Source organism: Euleptes europaea, chromosome 8 (assembly GCF_029931775.1).
Source record: "Euleptes europaea isolate rEulEur1 chromosome 8, rEulEur1.hap1, whole genome shotgun sequence".
NCBI classification, from domain to species: Eukaryota; Metazoa; Chordata; class Lepidosauria; order Squamata; family Sphaerodactylidae; genus Euleptes; species Euleptes europaea.
In genome coordinates, this window is record NC_079319.1 from 30437577 (window position 1) to 30456186 (window position 18610).

The 18610-nt window shown below is 42.6% G+C and overlaps 1 protein-coding gene across 1 annotated transcript in view; it reads right to left on the reverse strand.

Moving 5' to 3' along the window:
* CNBD1 (cyclic nucleotide binding domain containing 1) overlaps nucleotides 1–18610 on the reverse strand; it is a 198052-nt gene that overhangs the window by 24802 nt on the left and 154640 nt on the right. Inside the window, exon 10 of the mRNA XM_056854894.1 lies at nucleotides 6167–6234. Within this exon, the coding sequence (XP_056710872.1) occupies nucleotides 6167–6234 (68 nt within the window). The remainder of the gene's footprint in view (nucleotides 1–6166; nucleotides 6235–18610) is intronic.

An 18610-nucleotide genomic window follows, 5' to 3' on the forward strand; every position in this document is an offset into this window, starting at 1 on the left:
ATGGCCATCTAACCTCTTCTTAAAAACCTCCAGGGAAGGAGAGCTTACCACCTCCTGAGGAAGCCTGTTCCACTGAGGAACCGCTGTAACTGTTAGAAAATTCTTCCTAATGTCTATGGAAACTCTTCTGATTTAATTTTAACCTGTTGGTTCTGGTGTGACCTTCTAGGGCAACAGAAAACTTCTCTGTCTCATAATCTTCATTATCTCCACTACCTTTAAAAGGTTTAATAGTTAAAAATAATATCTCCATAGCTACTAGACTGAAGATGTATGAGAAAATAGGTAGATTTAAGAGCACTGTCTGGCACTGTAGCCAAAACATAGCAACCACATTGCAACAATGTTCAGCTGCAGCATTATATGCCTACAGTGAGTTTACATGATAGGAAACATCAGGAAATACAGAACCAAACCTCAGCTTCCATCCAAGTCCAGTATTGCCAAAGAAAAAAGCTTGGAGTCTGATATATGCCCTCTACAATCTGCAGATTTGTCGTGAACACAGAATGAAAGACTGTAATGGATTATGGTCACTCCTTCTGGCTCAGGAGATGGTGTCATAATTGCAACAGAGGCTTGGGAAATGCTTGCTCAGCAATGTGTAGCCTAATGACATCATGTGTCATGCACATGCTGAGCACAGTCAACCACAGCAATCAGTATATATGCCGCTGAGCCTGCAACTCCTGTGCCTCTGCCACTCTCCTGTAATATTGTTATTGGTGTTTGGTCCCTCTTCCTCAAGAAGTAAGCACTCACTGTCAGAAGCTGGTACCCTTCAGCAAGCAAATAAATAGTAATGCAGATTGTTGTGGGGCAGTCCTTCTGGACTATTTGGTGGGGGCTGCAGCATCCAGAACACAGCAGGGAAATATGCTTGTGGCTCTGCCACTGAGTTCTCAGTGGAACACAGTGAGAATTGCAGACGTGCTTGAGAATATGGCTTCAATTCTGTACATTGTAGTCAGAGCCATGGAATTAAACTTGCTTAGCTTTCTCAGGATTAGATACTCTTTTTCTTCCTTTTAATTGTACATTGGGTATAATTAAATACTGTTTTTAAATTAAACATATTGGGTACAATTGTCCTTTTTCTCTCACACACCCTCCCCTAGGGTTGCCAGGTCCCCCCTTGCCATGGGCGGGAGATTTGGGGGGGGGGATTTGTGAGCACACAGCACGTGTACACGATAATGTCTCTTCTGGGGTCTCTTCTGTGGTAAACCCGGAAGTGATGGGGACGCTCTACACATCCCTTAAAAGTTCTATGGAAACCATATAGGTTTTGAGGAATGCAATAGAGCGTCCCTGTCAAACCCCGAAGTGATGGGGATGCTCTAGCATATTCCTCCCAATGTCTAGATGGAATGTGCTAGAGCATCCTTGTCGCTTCCAGGTTTACCTTGGGGGGGGGGACATTATTGTGCCACCCTTTAGCTGGACTGTTTCCCCCGCCAGCCAGCTGAGGGGCGGCGGGCAGGCCTGATAGTTGGTGGGCAATTGCCTCCCATTACCAGGCAACTGGTAACCCTACCCCTCCTTCAGAAAACCTAAAATGAATCTCTGGTTCTCCCTGCTTATGATATCATACCTTTTCCTATCAGAGTCCTTGTAAGTGCTAATGATTCATCAAATCTTTATAATGGGGTGTGCACTGTGATGGCTGTTACATGCATAGCTGTTATGGAACTCTTTTCCCCGGGGGGTTCACCAAAGGTTGAGACTGAAAATTTTCTAGACTTTACAGAAGACCTTCCTATTGGACTTATCTGTTTATTTAAAACATTTATTAGCCACTTTCTTCCTTTCAGGACTCAAGGCAGCTTACATTACAAGTAGGGTTGCCAACTGCCAGGTAGTAGCAGGAGATCTCCTGCTAATTCAACTGATCTCCAGCCGATAGAGATCAGATCACCTGGAGAAAAATGGCCACTTTGGCAACTGAACTCTATGGCACTGAAGTCCCTCCCCTCCCCAAACCCCGCCCTCCTCAGGCTCCACCCCCAAAATCTCCCGCCGGTGGCGAAGAGGGACCTGGCAACCTTAATTATAAGCCATATTTACTTGTATTTAGTATCTGTAATTCTTGGGATCCGGAAACTCCGGGATCAGCCAAGTTTCATATTAAATGGAATAAAATATCCTCCACTGCCTGCTTCATAGCTTGACAAAAGCTAAAACACACCCCACACTGAGCGGAATCAGCCGAATGAACAGATTTCATTACCATTCTTCAGCATGTTGAAAAATGAGTTCACTGGGCCCAGAAATGTTCTCAACAGACTCTTTGAGGCAATCAAAATACAAAACTGCAGAACATGAAACACAGAACTGTAAGATTGTTCTGTATAATCAAGATGAGGTTGAACAGTGCTTATTAGAGAAAAATTAATATTGCTTGCTTAATTAATAAAACATTAAATATTAACTGTATTGAATTATACAATATTCAAATGGAGCATGAATATTTGATGCTATGGAAGTTGGGTGAACTTCATAAAAATGGAGTTTAAACATTCTCAGCCTCGGTGGCAAAATTATGTTGACTTTGTTTTAGATCAGTTTTGATTTTTCAAGTTAAATGTTGCTTGATTGTCACAGATGGTAATAGGCCTTTGTGGGAAGCAATGAATTTATTTCGGGATTGGAACAGAATGGTACCATCTCCAGTTTAACAAAGTATGAAATTTCTTAATATGAATTAAGTTAAGCATGTGCTTTAAAAGGCCTAGATGAGTATTCCATTTGTGTAATTAAAAGATTAAAGAATGAAGAGGCTTTGTGTTACACCATTTTTTCTGCAGTTTCATTGTCCACATGGCCATAGCCAGGATGGACCAACAAGTGGAAGAAGAAGATGAAGACGAAGAAGAGTTGGTTTTTATATGCCGACTTTCTCTACCACTTAAGGAAGAATCAATCTGGCTTACAATCACCTTCCCTTCCCCTCCCCGAAACAGACACCCTGTGCGTTAGGTGGGACTGGGAGAGCTCTAAGAAAGCTGTGATTAGCCCAAAGTCAGCAAGCTGAAGTCATGTATAGCAGTGGGGAAAACAATCTGGTTCACCAGATTAATGTCCACCGCTCATGTGGAGGAGTGAGGAATCAAACCCGGTTCTCCAGATTAGAGTCCACTGATTCAAACCACCGCTCTTAAACACTACACCATACCAGCTCTCCCAAAGGGATCACTAGATCACCCCACTGAAGATTTTTTTTCATTTAAATAAGGAGAAATTTCCAGAATAGAAATATTTTTCTTTTAAAAAAACCATTGGAGGCTGGTGCTCCCATCCCTCCAACATGGTAGAACTCTAGGCTCCATCCATCGGACCATCACAGCTCAGTCTGAGGAGCCCCTCTGGCTGAGAGTGGATTTTCCATTATCTTTATGCTTAAGTGATATGGGACCGGGGGGGGGGAGGGATCATTACCAGCTACTCTGAATGTGCACATGACAGGGTGCTTAAAAAGCTAAAAGTGACAACTAAAACAAGTTCTTAAATTTTTAAAGCCTTCAAACAAAAACAAAAAATAACTGCTTCGGTTCAGCATATATTTCTGATGCTTATAAAAATAAAAGTGCATATAATCAGTTGAGCATTGTGACAGGCCAGATTCTAGGACCTTGTCTGGCTTCTGGGGAAATCACTGGGCTTTGGTCCATTCATTTATGTGAATTCTCCTTTGGAAATTGTTTCATCTAGCAAGGAAAGATGGCTACAACCATGATTCCAGTGGCACTCAGATGCCAAGATGTCAACTCCAGAGAGAAATTCACCATCATTTTACATAAAAGGTTTTCTTCATACTCATATCTCACTGATTTCTTGGATTTGACTACATTCCCCAAGGTCCCCTACAATGGTGGGGACTGAATTCCCCCAGAGCCTTGTGTTCTACCTTGATGTTTTCAAAGAAGACATGTCGGAGTCAGATACAAATCAGGGAGGTGCTGCTATAATGTGGTTGTCTGCTAGCATGAACTTACAAGCTAATGAAGCTGCCTTGTACTGTGTCAGACTACTGGTCCACCTGGTTCAGAGTTGTCTATTTTGACCTGCAGTGGCTCTCCAGGGTCTCAGGCAGAGAAAGGTCTTTCGTAACACCTGCTCACCAAGCTCTTTTAACTGTAGATGTCAGAATGTGAAGCAGAGACCATCTGCATGCAAAGCATGGCTTGGCTCCTCTGGTAGAAAGATTTCGGACAGCAGAGCATGACTTCCTTGCCCCCTCATTACAGCCCAAAATGTCTTCCAAAATGCTACTCCTGGGGGATAAGGGACCCAAGGACAACACAAAGGGTGAGTCAGAAATCTGCAATAAGATGATGAATTGGCAAAAACTGCATCTCTTTCCTTTTCAGGATCCAACCCTGTGTGCTATATTACTGAACCACCATCCTCTCCAATTATTAAGCTTTACAATATAACAAGTGAGGAATATTTTAAGTGACTTTTGAAGCAAGGTTGACAAAAATGCTTCATATCCTCCATATGACCTTGAACTTTAAAGAGGAAAACATGCAACTGTTTACAAAAAAGATAAAAAGAATGGGCTTCAGGCTTTCCTCCTGTGTTATTTTCACTGGTAGAAATGTCCACAAGGGGTAGCTGTTTGCTGGGACACATGGAGACATAGCCCTCCCTCCGTGGCCATTTCCACAGGCAAACATGTCACAGAAGGAAAACCTGAAGCTCCTACTCCACCTTGCAGCACTCTGGAGCCAAACAGAGCAATGGAGCACTTTTAAGTGACTTCCTCAGTTCATGCATCTGACTGTGAATTGGGTTGGGCATGCCCATACCAATTTATGTCACACATAATGTCTAGTTTGGCTCTGAGACAATACAGTCACAGATCTCCCAGTCCTTTCAGTTTACCTGCAAGATCCAGTTCAAACTTTGATCAAATCCAATTTATGTGGTCATATGCCCCGGTTCCCTCTGAAGGGTCTTCACAACTTGGGAAGTTAACATGTGCCTGATATGAAAACCTTTCAGATTAAACCTGAGCTTTTCAACTCCATAAATCAGTCCATAAGAGTTCCATCATACCAGTGTGATCTATTTTCATGGGAATTTATATACATATGTCCTGATAGTGCTATGTACAGTAAAGAGGTTACATGATCTTGAGACCTGTATGTGGGGTGAAAGAGTAAAATGAACCTTAGAAGCCAAGTCAACCAAGAAAGAGTGCAGAAACTGGATTTGTTTTGCCTAGGGGAAAAGGAGGTCAAATGGGAACAAGTGGACTGTTTTCAAATCTTTGGAATTAGAAGCACAACTGTGTAGTCTATTGAATCTAAAACAAGAAGCAACTGATTTACATTTCCAAGAAGCTATATTCAATTAAACATTAGGACATAGATTCTAACCATGTGCAACGGAACAGGCTGCCTACAAAGAATGTGGAACCACTTAGTTTGGGAGCCTTTTTTGGCTCACTGGAAGCTAACTCTAGGGATGCTCTGGATAATTGGGTCACTAGTCTCCTCCATCATATTACTTCACCCTTTAGTTTTTTTGTCATCCTCCAAAGCATTTTACTGTTGTCTCCCACCATGGTTTTTTTCCTCTTCCCAATCCCCCTTTTCAAAAAGTCCTGTATTACTTATTATATTTAATTGTGCACTATTAAATATCAGTACACAAGCTAGTCAACAGGAGATTCTAAAAACTGGGCTTTTTCAAAGCACTGTGAGACTTGAGACAGAGACTAATCAAATCCAAAGGCTATTTTTACCAGACTGTAGCATGAATGAACACAATAATCTTAGGCAAAACATCCAGCTGACATATAGACCCTTGAAAATTATATTTTAAAGACATCCTTTCTGTGCATCTGAAAATTGTGCGCATGGACCAATCTTTTCTATCTACTGTATAAAGTTTTCATTGCTATCCACAATGTAATTCTGGTGGATGAAATTACTGAAAAGCAATATGTTCCTATCCCTGTTATTTATTGATACAGATATTTTTATAATATTTGGGCCCTGAGAATGATGTGTGGACATATGAAGACTGCTATACCACTAGGCAATTTTAAGTAATTCTGCCAGTGTATATTCTCTAATCTTTTCCATGTGATATTCTCCAAGCATGCAGTGTCTGGACTGCATCCTTCCTTTGGAGATTGCAAAAATATTTCACTTACTTTTGTGATGTTTTCAAATGATGGTTTGACAGTCTGAAGGAGCAGCATATGTATAACAGGATCTAAAGCTGCAGAGTAAAGAAGGGGAAAGAAGAATTGTTAAATTTTGCACACACAAAATAAAGGGAGAATGCTGTGTTGCATATTGCTAAAGCACTCAGGGCCAAAAGTAATTATAGGTAAATTTACACATGGTTGGGGTGGTGATGAAGGCAGAGCTTCCCTTGGCTTTAGTATGATGGATGTTTGGCTTTAAACAGGACACACATCTGACATTAACCAATAAATGTTACTGTTAAGAAACATAATAAATGTTAGACTCATTGTTGGATGTTTTCCTCCACCACCATCCCATGACACAAGTGATTACTTGGGGCAGGTTGGTGCGGGGTGGTGGTGTCATTATGAGGAAATTATACTAGCCTACCTTACAGGGCTGCTATAAGAACGACTGCTATAGTGTGTTCACTTGAACATTCGAAATACATTTTATAAATGCCAGGTGCAAGTATTACTATTATTTTTTAAGGTAGTATAGCCCTGTTCACATGTTACAGAGTGTGCACATACAGCCTGCATGTACGTGAGTACACCTATTTGTAAGAAAGAGCCAGTGTGTGTTTACTTTACAAATAAAACTGGGGACCAGAACCTGGATGTGTGGTTTCGATCATACATTCAGTTGTACATGCATTAAATATAACATGAGATGTACTCAATACACATACAAAGAACAATCAAGTGCTCATTGTACATGGATGTTATATACATTCCCTGTAAGTTGTGAATGGCGGTCCTGTACTTGGAGATCTGTAAAGCAAACAAGGCTTGGTCACATGATCCCTGGTGGTGGAGGTAGGTGCAAAACTGTATCTTGTTTAAAGGTAAGGTAAAGGCCCCCTGTGCAAGCACCGGGTCATTCCTGACCCATGGGGTGATGTCACATCCCGACATTTACTAGGCAGACTTTATTTACGGGGTGGTTTGCCAGTGCCTTCCCCAGTCATCTTCCCTTTACCCCCAGCAAACTGGGTACTCATTTTACTGACCTCGAAGGATGGAAGGCTGAGTCAACCTTGAGCCGGCTACCTAAAACAGACTTCCGTTGGGATCGAACTCAGGTCGTGAGCAGAACTTGGACTGCAGTACCGCAGCTTACCACTCTGCGCCACGGGGCTCCAGTATCTTGTTTGGGGTGACATATTAACTTAAACAGCCCCACACTGTTGAAAACAAACCATTGCACTAACAGGTACATTGATTTGCATGTGCAATGAGAAACTCTTCTATGATCTATGGTCTTGTTTGTGGGCTTCCTAGAGGCACCTGGTTGGCCACTGTGTGGACAGACTGCTGGGCTTGATTGACCTTGCTCTGATCCAGCATGGCTTTTCTTACATTCTTATGAGATTCCCAGAGGCACACAAAATAGGAGCTGCTTTTCCAAATCATATTTTTAGTCATTATGAGCAGTATCATGTCAAAATTGAAAGCAAAAGATGGCTGTAATGTACATCCCTGGCTACAGCGTTGCCTTCCCCAGAACACAATAAGAACTGTTTACACATTAAGGTGGCGGGGAGCCAAAATGCATGGGGATAGGGTCAGACTGCATGCTCTAGCCACCTTCAACATTCTAAGCCGATAGAGCAAAACATCTGAAACAGCCTCTATGCCCATTATTTGTTGTAATTTGCAGTCCCCGACAATGCTCCCTCTCCATTACAACAGTAAACATTTGGATATTTGGCTAGTTACTAATTTAAAAACAACCCAATCAACTATGCTCATTCATTGCCTGCTTTTCTCCCCATGAGGGCCCAAAACAATTTTCAATACAAAACAGCATGATACAAGAAAAATGCAACTAAAAACAAACAAACGGAAGACAAGGGAGGAGGGACTTCAAAAAGTAAAGCAGATTTCCCTCTCCCTCTGCTGGAAGGTTTTCCCCATTTTAGGCAATGATGCTTAGCTAACAGCTGAAAGAAACTAGCCCTTTGGTTTTTGCTCTTCAACTTGCACCTGAAGGCTCATGCCTTCACCCAGGCTTTAAATACTTGTGAGAGGCAGAGGAAAAAGATATTATTTAGCTGCTGCTAGTCAGCTAGCTAGCAGGATCTTCCCCAATTCCTCCCTTGCCAGACCTGGTTTGCCAGGTGGTGCCGATCAACAAGACTTAGTAAGGACTACATAGTTTTGCAGAGGAACCAGGAAAGGGGGACTATATTATATTTTGAAGCAACTCTCAGCTTGGTTTTATAACATCAAGCTCTCTTACAAAGGCTGCCAAGAAGTATGACTTGGTCTCTGTGATAGACTTAGGGTTGCCAGCCTCCAGGGACTGAGGAAGAATTGAAACGATCGTATCCCTTTCTACCCTTCTTCACTTGAAGACATCGAACTTGGATTGATTGTTACTGTACCAGGACTGTGAAATACTTTGTTATATATATGCAATTGGTTTGTTAGCACGTTGTTATATACCCAGGACTGAGAAATACTTTGTTGTATATATGCAATTGACTTGGTAGCACATTGTTACATTCAATATACAATTGTCATTACACATTGTTATCAGCCTGTTTCTGTACTAATTTTCTAACCTTACGTAATGGTGCAGAGGTGTTCATTTTTTATTGCAGCCTCCAGGGACTAGCTGGAGATCTCCTGCTATTACAACTGGTCTCCAGCCGATAGAGGTCAGTTCACCTGGAGAAAATGGCCTCTTTGGCCATTGGACTCTATGGCATTGAAGCCCCTCCCCTCCCCAAACCCCACCCTCCTCAGGCTCCAACCCAAAAAACTCCCGCCAGTGGCGAAGAGGGACCTGGCAACCCTAGACAGACTATTGCTATACAGCATATTCTCCATTGTTATTTTATTATTGCTCACTGCTGGTGTCCTTTCAATTAGCTTTGTATTGCTATGAGTGGCTAAACGCTCCCTCAGCTTCTTGCCAAGCCTTGTATCCTCACCTCACATGCCCCTCTGCAATGAAGTAACATACTTCATTTGGGATAATCTGCATTTAAAAAAGAAAATCCACCTTTCCTTCTACCCTGGTGACTGCAGTGTCATTTCAGACAGGACTTAGCATACCACAAATTGCATTTCTATATCCAAGGCAGATAACAACGGCTATTAAGTGTCTGAACCTAAGGATGATGAACAGAGAATAATTAACATTTATATCAGCATTATATCAGCATTGCAGAAGAGAAAGCGGGGAGGGGGGAGAAGTCATAATTACAGCCAAAGGCCTGAAGAGTAATGGGCAAAGGACACAGCTGCTACAGTTTAACAAGTCAGCAAAATAATAATAGGTATGGGCTTTGGGGTCCAGATTGCTAATTACAATTCCCCATGCCGGCATCCTAAGAGGTGTTCCCTGGGCATTTCTTGGGATCTGAGCTGCCTTTAGACAGCTTCCTAACCCCTTTCACCCTGGGAATGTCCCCATACGCTGCAGCATTGCTACACCAGCTATTTTGCTGGCATAGCCTCACTAAAGGCAATGGGGCTATTTTCCCCTTTTTCATTTTTAACGGGCATTTTTCGCCTTTTCTCCACTCAGGATGCCTCTGTGGAGACAGTGTAGCTGTGCCGCTCCCGGATGCTGCCTAACTGCCCCTCCCTTCAGGAATGGGCTGCCCATTGGATATTTTATGCTGCATGAGTACGTTATTTTTATTCTGTGCTTCACCTTGAGTCTCAGCATAAAAGACAGGTTATAAATAAAATAACTGAATGAATAAGCTCACTTTCTTCTCGTCAGTCCTTAATGTATAATCAGAAGTGTCAGAGATCTAGCATTTTTTACCTAACCTGACAGGATCTTTACTCAGAGAGTTTTCAAAGGACCTAAAGGTGGCTAGCAGTGTCATTGTAAACAGAGTTACACCCTTCTAAGTCCATTGAAATCTGTTGGTTTAGAAGGGTCTTACTCAGCTTAGGATGGGACTGTGGCTCATGACTCAAAATAACAAACTTATTAGAATATAAGAGCTACATAAACAATTTGTGTTCAGGCAGTCGCTTGCACCTAAAATGTTAATACTTCCAAAACCTCTCCTTCACTACCCACAATGTGCCCTCTTGAATATTCCATTTGTGCAATGGGGGCAGGCAGAGAGCCCTTTTGATAGCAACCTTACAATTATGGGATTCTCTCCCCACTGGAAGCTCACCAAATTAAGAGCCTGACTGCATTCTGCATGTATCGTACACTTCAAGGGGCTTAAGTGTGGTGCTGGAAAGGAAAGGCAGCATGGTATAGGCTGATCTCATTAGATCTCAGAAGCTAAGCAGGGCTGGTACTTGGAAGGACGACCATGAAGGAAGGATATGTAGAAGAAGGCAATGGCGAACCATCTCTGCTTCTCACTTGCCTTGAAAGCCCCTCACTGGGGTCGCCATCGGTCAGTTGCAAGTCATTGGCACATACGTACGTAAGTGTTGTGCCAGACTGGATGAAACAATGGATCTAATTAAGGAAATAAATACCTTAGCTGCCTAAAGTTCTTAACTTCAACTTGCACCAAGAGATACTCATTTCCTTTAAGACTTGCTGCCTCTACTACCTCTGCCCTAACACAAGATCTGGTTGTAGCCATAGACCCAAAGTATTATCTGATTGGAAGGCGCAGCCTGAGCAAAACAGGTTGGCTAAAAATTAGCAGTCAGGTAACGACTTGATTGCCCAAGCTTTCTCTCTTGGGGAGTAGAAAAAAAATCTTTTATTCATAATTTTCAAGCTATTTTGATGAAGACGGCAGAGAGATGTCACCGTACTCTGTAGGAAGAGAGACTGGACCTCAGAGAAATGTGTCTGGCATCTTAATGCAATGGGCGATTTCTTCCCGCAGCAAGCATATCCCATATTGTAGAAAACCTCTAGCAATAAATGACAGGCTTTGCCCTCGCCTATTCCATAGATCCATCCATCTCTTGGTGTGTGTGGTGTGTGTGGGGGAGAGAGAGAGAGGATTTCAAAATTTTAAAATACCAGAATCCAAATACCAGAATCCAAATCTGGGCACTTAGAGACTGCACCTTTGTTATATTAAATACACTGATATGCTAGGTTAATCAGTCATAAGAAACCAGTTATGTCAGCTCTAACACAGATGGCTGCTTGCTGTTCATTACCACGAGCTTTGCCTCGGCTTTCTCCTCATCGTTTTTATTTTTTTATGTCCTACAGCAGCAGCAGTTTCACAACTGGTCAATTGCTTGACTCACTGCTTGTGCCAGAGAGGGGGAGGTGGGGGAGTGGGGGGGGGGGAATTCTGTATCATGGAAGCTCTGGCTGCATTTTGCAATACACTCATGCTAGCATAAGCAGCTGCATCCTGTCAGAGATTTTTTTTTATCAGCCAAACAATCTGCCATGCTTTAAAAATACAGGGTGTGTAAAATCAAGACAGAAGAAATATATATAATCTCACGATGAGAACACTTCTTGGAAGAATCAGCCTTGATATGCGGGGGACTCCCCCCTCCCCTTGAAAACACATGGGAAATGAAGCCCAGTTACAGCCGAGGGCTTCATTCCAGTGAGATCTCTGAAGTCAGTCTCTCATTTGAGTCCCCCTCTCCATCCCTGACCAAAGTAAAGGAGAGGTGGTTTCTTTCTGTAGAGCTTCCCCCCCACATTTGCTCCCCAAGATCAACTTACCTGTGTCAATTTGTGGAATGAATTACACATACAAAACCATCATTTCTAAAAGTCACCAGAAGGTAGGGAAAGACTTCTTTAGTAAGTCATGCTGTATTTTTGGCATCATATACAGCCTGATCTTATGTTTTCTCAGAAGTAACTCTCACAGAGTTCAATAATACTCAATGCGGATAGGACTGAAGAGATTAACATTGCAATCCTAAACAGAGTTACACCCTTCCAAGCCCATTCCCTCCTCTGCTTAATAATGGGGTGCATATAAAACTGCAGCTTCTCTTTTCAATCGGATGTTTGAAAATTAAGCCTCTACGCCGATGAAAGTCAATGTATGGATAAATATCCAATCTTTTGGGTCTTGGTAAAAAGAAAAGGGGGAAAGCCGACGTTAGATCAGATGGGGCTGCAAGAAAGAAAGAAAGAAAGAAAGAAAGAAAGAAAGAAAGAAAGAAAGAAAGAAAGAAAGAAAGAAAGAAAGAAAGAAAGAAAGAAAGAAAGAAAGAAAGAAAGAAAGAAAGAAAGGTCATCAGCAAGGGATCTACCCCAGTGCAGGTTTTAGAGCCTGGCACAGTAAGGGAGATAGTGGAAAAAGTTTTATATCCACAGCTGCCAGGAAGACTGTACTGTTCTGCATTTTCTATTTTGTTGGCTTCCAGGTAATATGACACACAGCCGCTCAGAATGCTAAGTGTCTCTAATTTGGAACTTTGCGATATGCTCACAGGAGACTTTTTTCCTGGAACTGAATGCAATTCCTTGTGATACTCATTAAGCCATATGCAGTCTGTGCTGAGCCCACACTAGTCCCTAATCCATCAGAAAAGCAGATGTGGATCATACTGGCTCCATCATGATTCCCCCCCCAAATATGAATGGAAGGTTGCTGAGCTCATAATTGAGGGGGGGGGGAAAGCTACTTCAAAACCAGAAAACACTTCTAATGGTTCAGATTCACTTGGCCAATATGATTAAAAGTTTGTCTTTCTACAATATACTAGGGCGAAGGGTGGGTGGGTTTTAAAAGCGGGGGGGGGGGTCACCAGAGAGAAAATCAGGATTTTCAGTCACCACAGAGTTTTTCAGTATTTAATTAGTGAGAAGAACTAAAAACCACTTGCCCTGACCTGGATGGCCCAGGCTAGCCTGATCTCATCAGCTTTCAGAAGCTAAGATGGGTTGGCCATGGTTAGTACTTGGATGGGAGACCACCTAGGAAGTCCGAGGTCACTATGCAGATGCAGGCAATGGCAAACCATCTCTGTGTCTCTAGCCAAAAGCCCCATGTGGTTATCTACAAGTTGGCTTCAATTTAATGGCACTTTACACACAGGAACCACTGGCATCTGCTGACAACATTAAAAAAATTTAAAATCCACTCTTGTAAGTTTAAATTTTTGCAACCCCACCCCATGCTTACCTATTCTAAAGTAAATTTATTCTCGGCTGCATGCTGCACAATCCCCGTGGAAGTGCTCCGCTCCTTTTTTTTGTTTCTTCACAATTTCCCCTCCTTCTGCAGCTACTTCGCGTCTGCCATGTCCCTGTCCCGAATCCCCAATAACCTATTTTATCACAATTTTTTTAGCCTTAAAGCCAAAGCGTGGCAGAAATCATGAATAGTTTTCTGTTTCGGATCTATCCCTCTCCACCCCTGCCACTGACCATCCAAGTTTCTCCTCCCACCCCTTCTTCAGCCAGCCTCTCTCCAACCCCTCCTCTCTGACTAGGGTTGCCAGGTCCTTCTTCGCCACCGGCAGAAGGTTTTTGGGGCGGAGCCTGAGGAGGGCAGGCTTTGGGGGAGTTCAATGCCATAGAGTCCAATAGCCAAAGCGGCCATTTTCTCCAGGTGAACTGATCTCTATTGCCTGGAGATCAGTTGTAACAGCAAGAGATCTCCAGCTATCACCTGGAGGTTGGCAACCCTATCTCTGACCCATCATCAGCCATTCCTGGAGGAGGTGGCGGTGGTGGAGGAAACCAGGAGGAAGTGGGGGGGGGAGGGAAGAAAGGGCAACTAGAAGGGGGGAATGGGAACTGGATTAAAAAGGGGGCTGGAGTGTTAAGGCTGAAAGGGGAGGGGTTAAAACCAGAAAGTGGGGGGGGGGAGCATGTGAGACTGAGGCGAAGGGAAGGGAGAAGAGAGCCCAGAGATGTGTGATTTTTGGCTCAGGGCGTGCAAGAATTTGTGATCAGCTTGATTAGTGTGAGGTGGCTCTGCATTTATTACACCCAATACCCAGAATAACAGAGAGCAATGTGAGACAGAGATGCTGGCAGAGGCACAAGGTGCGCAATTAGAGAGTATAGAACGGGCTGCCGAGAGGGACAGAGAGGGACTCCACACACAGGGGCAAGGGTGCATTCCCCACAACCAGACAGGGGGCATGGCAAGTGACGTAACCAGGACGTGTGCCAAATAAAGCGGATTAGGCTTGTCAAGAATAAAAACAACCTAGCACTCTCTTCTTTTAAATTGCATCCACGAATAGTCGTTTTAAGCAGAGTTAAGATTCAGATTAGAAAGCTGGGCAGCTAACCAGTGGCAGATTTTCCCATGAATAAATGCCCACTAAGTTCAATGGAGGAGCCCCGTGGCACAGAGTGGTAAGCTGCAGTACTGCAGTCCAAGCTCTGCTCACGACCTGAGTTCGATCCCAATGGAAGTTGGTTTCAAGTAGCTGGCTCAAGGTTGACTCAGCCATCCTTCCGAGGTCGGTAAAATGAGTTCCCAGCTTGCTGGGGGTAAAGGGAAGATGACTGGGGAAGGTACTGGCAAACCACCCCGTAAACAAAGTCTGCCTAGTAAACGTCGGGATGTGACGTCACCCCGTGGGTCAGGAATGACCTGGTGCTTGCACGGGGGACCTTTACCTGTTTAAGTTCAATGAAGTGTACTCGGAGATAAGAGTGCACAGGTTTGTAGCTTTACTGATTTATGCTGAACTGAATTCCAAATGGATACGAGCTGCTGCCAGCTCTGGAAGGCAGCATTTGTCATTCTGCGTGGGGAAAAAAAACCCCAACAGCACCAAAACATGCAAGCTGAAAGCCAAATTTGTACTGGATCTAAACATCTCTCATGATACGAAGCATAGCAGAATCATGTTGAATGATCACCCAAAGACGTCATGAGGATATTAGAGTTTAGGGAAAGCAGAATGCTTCCAAATTAAGAAAACTTCCATCTATATGGTGTGCATTTATCTTCATTTCTGAGGGTTTTTTTTTTTTAGTCTAAAAATATAGTGAGCACATCTGCCAGCCCTTGAAAAGAAACTAAATTGTGAGCAGTAAATACAGTATAGACCCAGGTTATTAAAAGAACAAAAATGCTAAGCTACATGGATTGCCATTCACTAGAATGCAAAGGCAACTCCCACAAAAGTATCTTCATTATCCACACATTCTTTCCCACTTCCTCATCTACAGTTTCCTTCCATCTTCTATTTCAACCTGTCCATTGTTTCTCCCCCCTGCATTCACCTTTTCTTCCCTCCACCAGAGTTTCAAGAAGTTAAACTGCAATTTGCTTTTACTTTCTGGGAGTCCTATATTTCACTTAACATGTTGTATGGGTTCCTTCATTTGGAGCATGCTCAAAAATCCCCATCATAGGAGCTGATATAGCCCAATCAAGTGAAGGAGAGTTTAAACGGTTTCCTAAGCTGTTTGTGAAGTTGTACCTAATATTAACACAGCCACCCAGTACCGGGAAGGGAGCACATATACATGACAGTAGATTGGAACCTCTAGCTGAATGAGAAACCACAGGCGCTGTGCATACAGCTCCTTCCGTGATGCAGCTGCTGAGGTTGGGCGTGTGTTGCCTTTTTAGAAAAGCAGCTAACAGTGCCGATCAGCTGTTGGAGGGAGAAGATGGGTGGGACCCCATTAAGTCCCCCTCTATGCTCCTCTGTCTAAACAACTGGTTGGCATGAGTGCTGTTTTTTCCAAAAGGGCAACATGTGCACAGCCTCCGCTGCTGAGTGACTGCACGCTTGAGTCAGGGCCAGTTTGTCTTCCATAAAATGATGTTACATCCAAGATATATATATGTATGTATGTATATATGTATACACAATTACTCCATCATCACAGGCATCCATCAAGTAACTACCATCCCTCCTTAACATTTATTTAATGGAAACATTTACTACATGCTGTATATTTTTTTAAATAACATGGACCAAAGAACAAGGGCAAGATATTGCTCCTGATTTTTGAGGAATTTTTATTTATTCTTAGAAGAAAAAGTAGGGGTAAACAGACTGCCAATAGCTCTGTACTTCCAGGACTTCATTCCAATGAAATTTCAGCTGAACTTCAAGAAGCAGAACCCAAGGAGAGAGCTAAGAATAAGTCTTCCTGTTTCCACATTGAGACTGAGAGGGATAGTATACTAAGGTCTTAGTATGATCAATGGCCACAGCTGAAATCCAGTCTAAATTGGCAAAAGTGCTTCTTGTTACCTGTGCACTGTTTATACAGCTTGCTGGGGGTAAAGTGTAGGCTACTGGGGAAGGCAATGGCAAACCACCTCATAAACATAGTCTACCTAGTAAATGTCATGATATGACATCACCCCATGGGTAGGGTTGCCAGGTCCCTCTTCTCCACCGACAGGAGGTTTTTGGGGCGGAGCCTGAGGAGGGCAGGATTTAGGGAGAGAAGTGCCATAAAATCCAATTGCCAAAGCGGCCATTTTCTCCAGTTGAACTGATCTCTAATGGCTGGAGATCAGTTGTAATAGCAGGAGATCTCCAGCTACTAACTGGAGGTTGGCAACCCTACCCATGGGTCAGTAATGACCCAGTGCTTGCACAGGGGACTGACTATCTTTACCTTTAAAGAAAATCTAGGAGCACCCACAGTCTAGTTTAATATATTTGTTAAAAGACTGCACTATAAATCAAGATGTTCCTGGTTTAAATTTTGCCTCTATTGTGAGCACAGAGATGAAAAGGAAACGTAAACATTCTAAACCTCATAAATGTGATTATTATTACCATTGTTATAATTGATACCGAACTCCTGCAATGATACTCCTGCAATGTAATGATATAAGGAATTGTCATGTGTGAAGAGGGTACACGTACATGACGGCTTAATCCAAATCAATTAAACCACTTCAACTTTCGCCCTCCAATTAGTGCAGTTAAAACAGTGGCAAAGGCGGATGTCTCAGGCAGAGATGGCGGGGATCCTGTAACATCAATTGGAATTACAATGCTGCAGGGATGAGAAAAGCTACGCCTGAAACTGTAGGCAACCAAGACAGGTACAGGAGCCACATCTTCCATTATACCTAGTAATATTCCTTATTTTTTATTTTTTTATCTGAACAAAATTACCTTATAAAAGCCATAACGCTCCTTTTATTCTTTTGAAATGTGTGGCTTTTTCTTTTTTTCAGATCCTGCACAGCTGCAAGGAAATCTGAGCACATTTAAAAAAATAAAAAAATAAAATCCTATTTGGCAACAAGAACTGAGGGTGCATAACCTTTGGTCTCTCTTTACTCTGCCTTTTCTTTTAAGTTACATTAGCGCACACCATGCCATTAGACTTCAATGGAAAGAAACAGAAAATCAAAAGGGGCACTTGCTTCAGGTAAAGGTAAGGAGATACCAAAAGCTTTTCTGAAATCTTAAGCAAACTCGATTCAACCTTGACAACATTTAAATAACAAGTTTTTAAAGATCCTTTGTATTTGACATTGCTTAAATAAATACTGAGAGCAAGGCATCTCTGGAGGCAATTGTTGCTTCTGCAAAATACTACTAGCCTTCCCAATATCTATTTTTTCAAAGTCAGAGAGATTTTGAGAAAAAGGATTAAGTGTTAAAAAAAAAACTAATAAGGGTTATTTACATTGCCACATGAATCTGCTTTCCACTTTGAACAGAGGTTTTCATGTATTCCAGTATGGTACAGAAAGCAGGTTTTGTGCCTTGCCTCATGGGAGAAGTAAGGGATTTACCGACGCAACTTCACCTACACTGCAGCTTGGGGACTGAAGCAGTTTACAACAATAGTTTAAGAAAAAATACTGGAGGAAAAGCCCTTCCAATTCCATCTGCAAATGGAATTTAGAGAGGAAGAATGTAATCATCTGTACTGGATTTTAGCCAGGGCATCGGAGGTTAACAACTCAAAAGTTATAAAATGTTATTATTGTAAGGCCCAAGGCACATCTGGTTAAGAGCTTTATGGAATAAGTACCTGAAAGAACATCACTGCCAGCAGTGCCTCTTCTAATATTATTTTGGTCCTAGCTCACGGCTGCCTCACAGGTTACTTTTTTTAACAAAGAGACTAATCTTGATGTAGTAGATGCATGTTCATAACTTTTGCATGGCAGTTCACTCCTTCCTCCCCCCTCCCACACTAGCTATGGATCGGGGAGTTGATACAGGCAGAGAACCCAATGCACCCTCTGTACATGCTAGTCAAAAAGACATTTATTATACCACATGACCTGTAAATTGTGTATGTTGTTGCTTTCTCTAAATTAAACCAGTTCAAAAGAACAAAGGAAAACAGGGTTGCACTTACCTGTAATTGTTTTTCATCATGTGGTCTCCTGTGCAGGCAGACATTGGGACTGCATGTGCACAGGTCAGTCATGGAAAAAGATTATCACAGCTTCCCAGCTGTATGCCGCCACTGGAGAGCCCAAGAAACTACGGTTCCAGAGAGTTCACAGTTGGGCAGGAGGTATACTGGGTATGTATACTGGGTAAGTGTTTTACCTCCCTGTACAT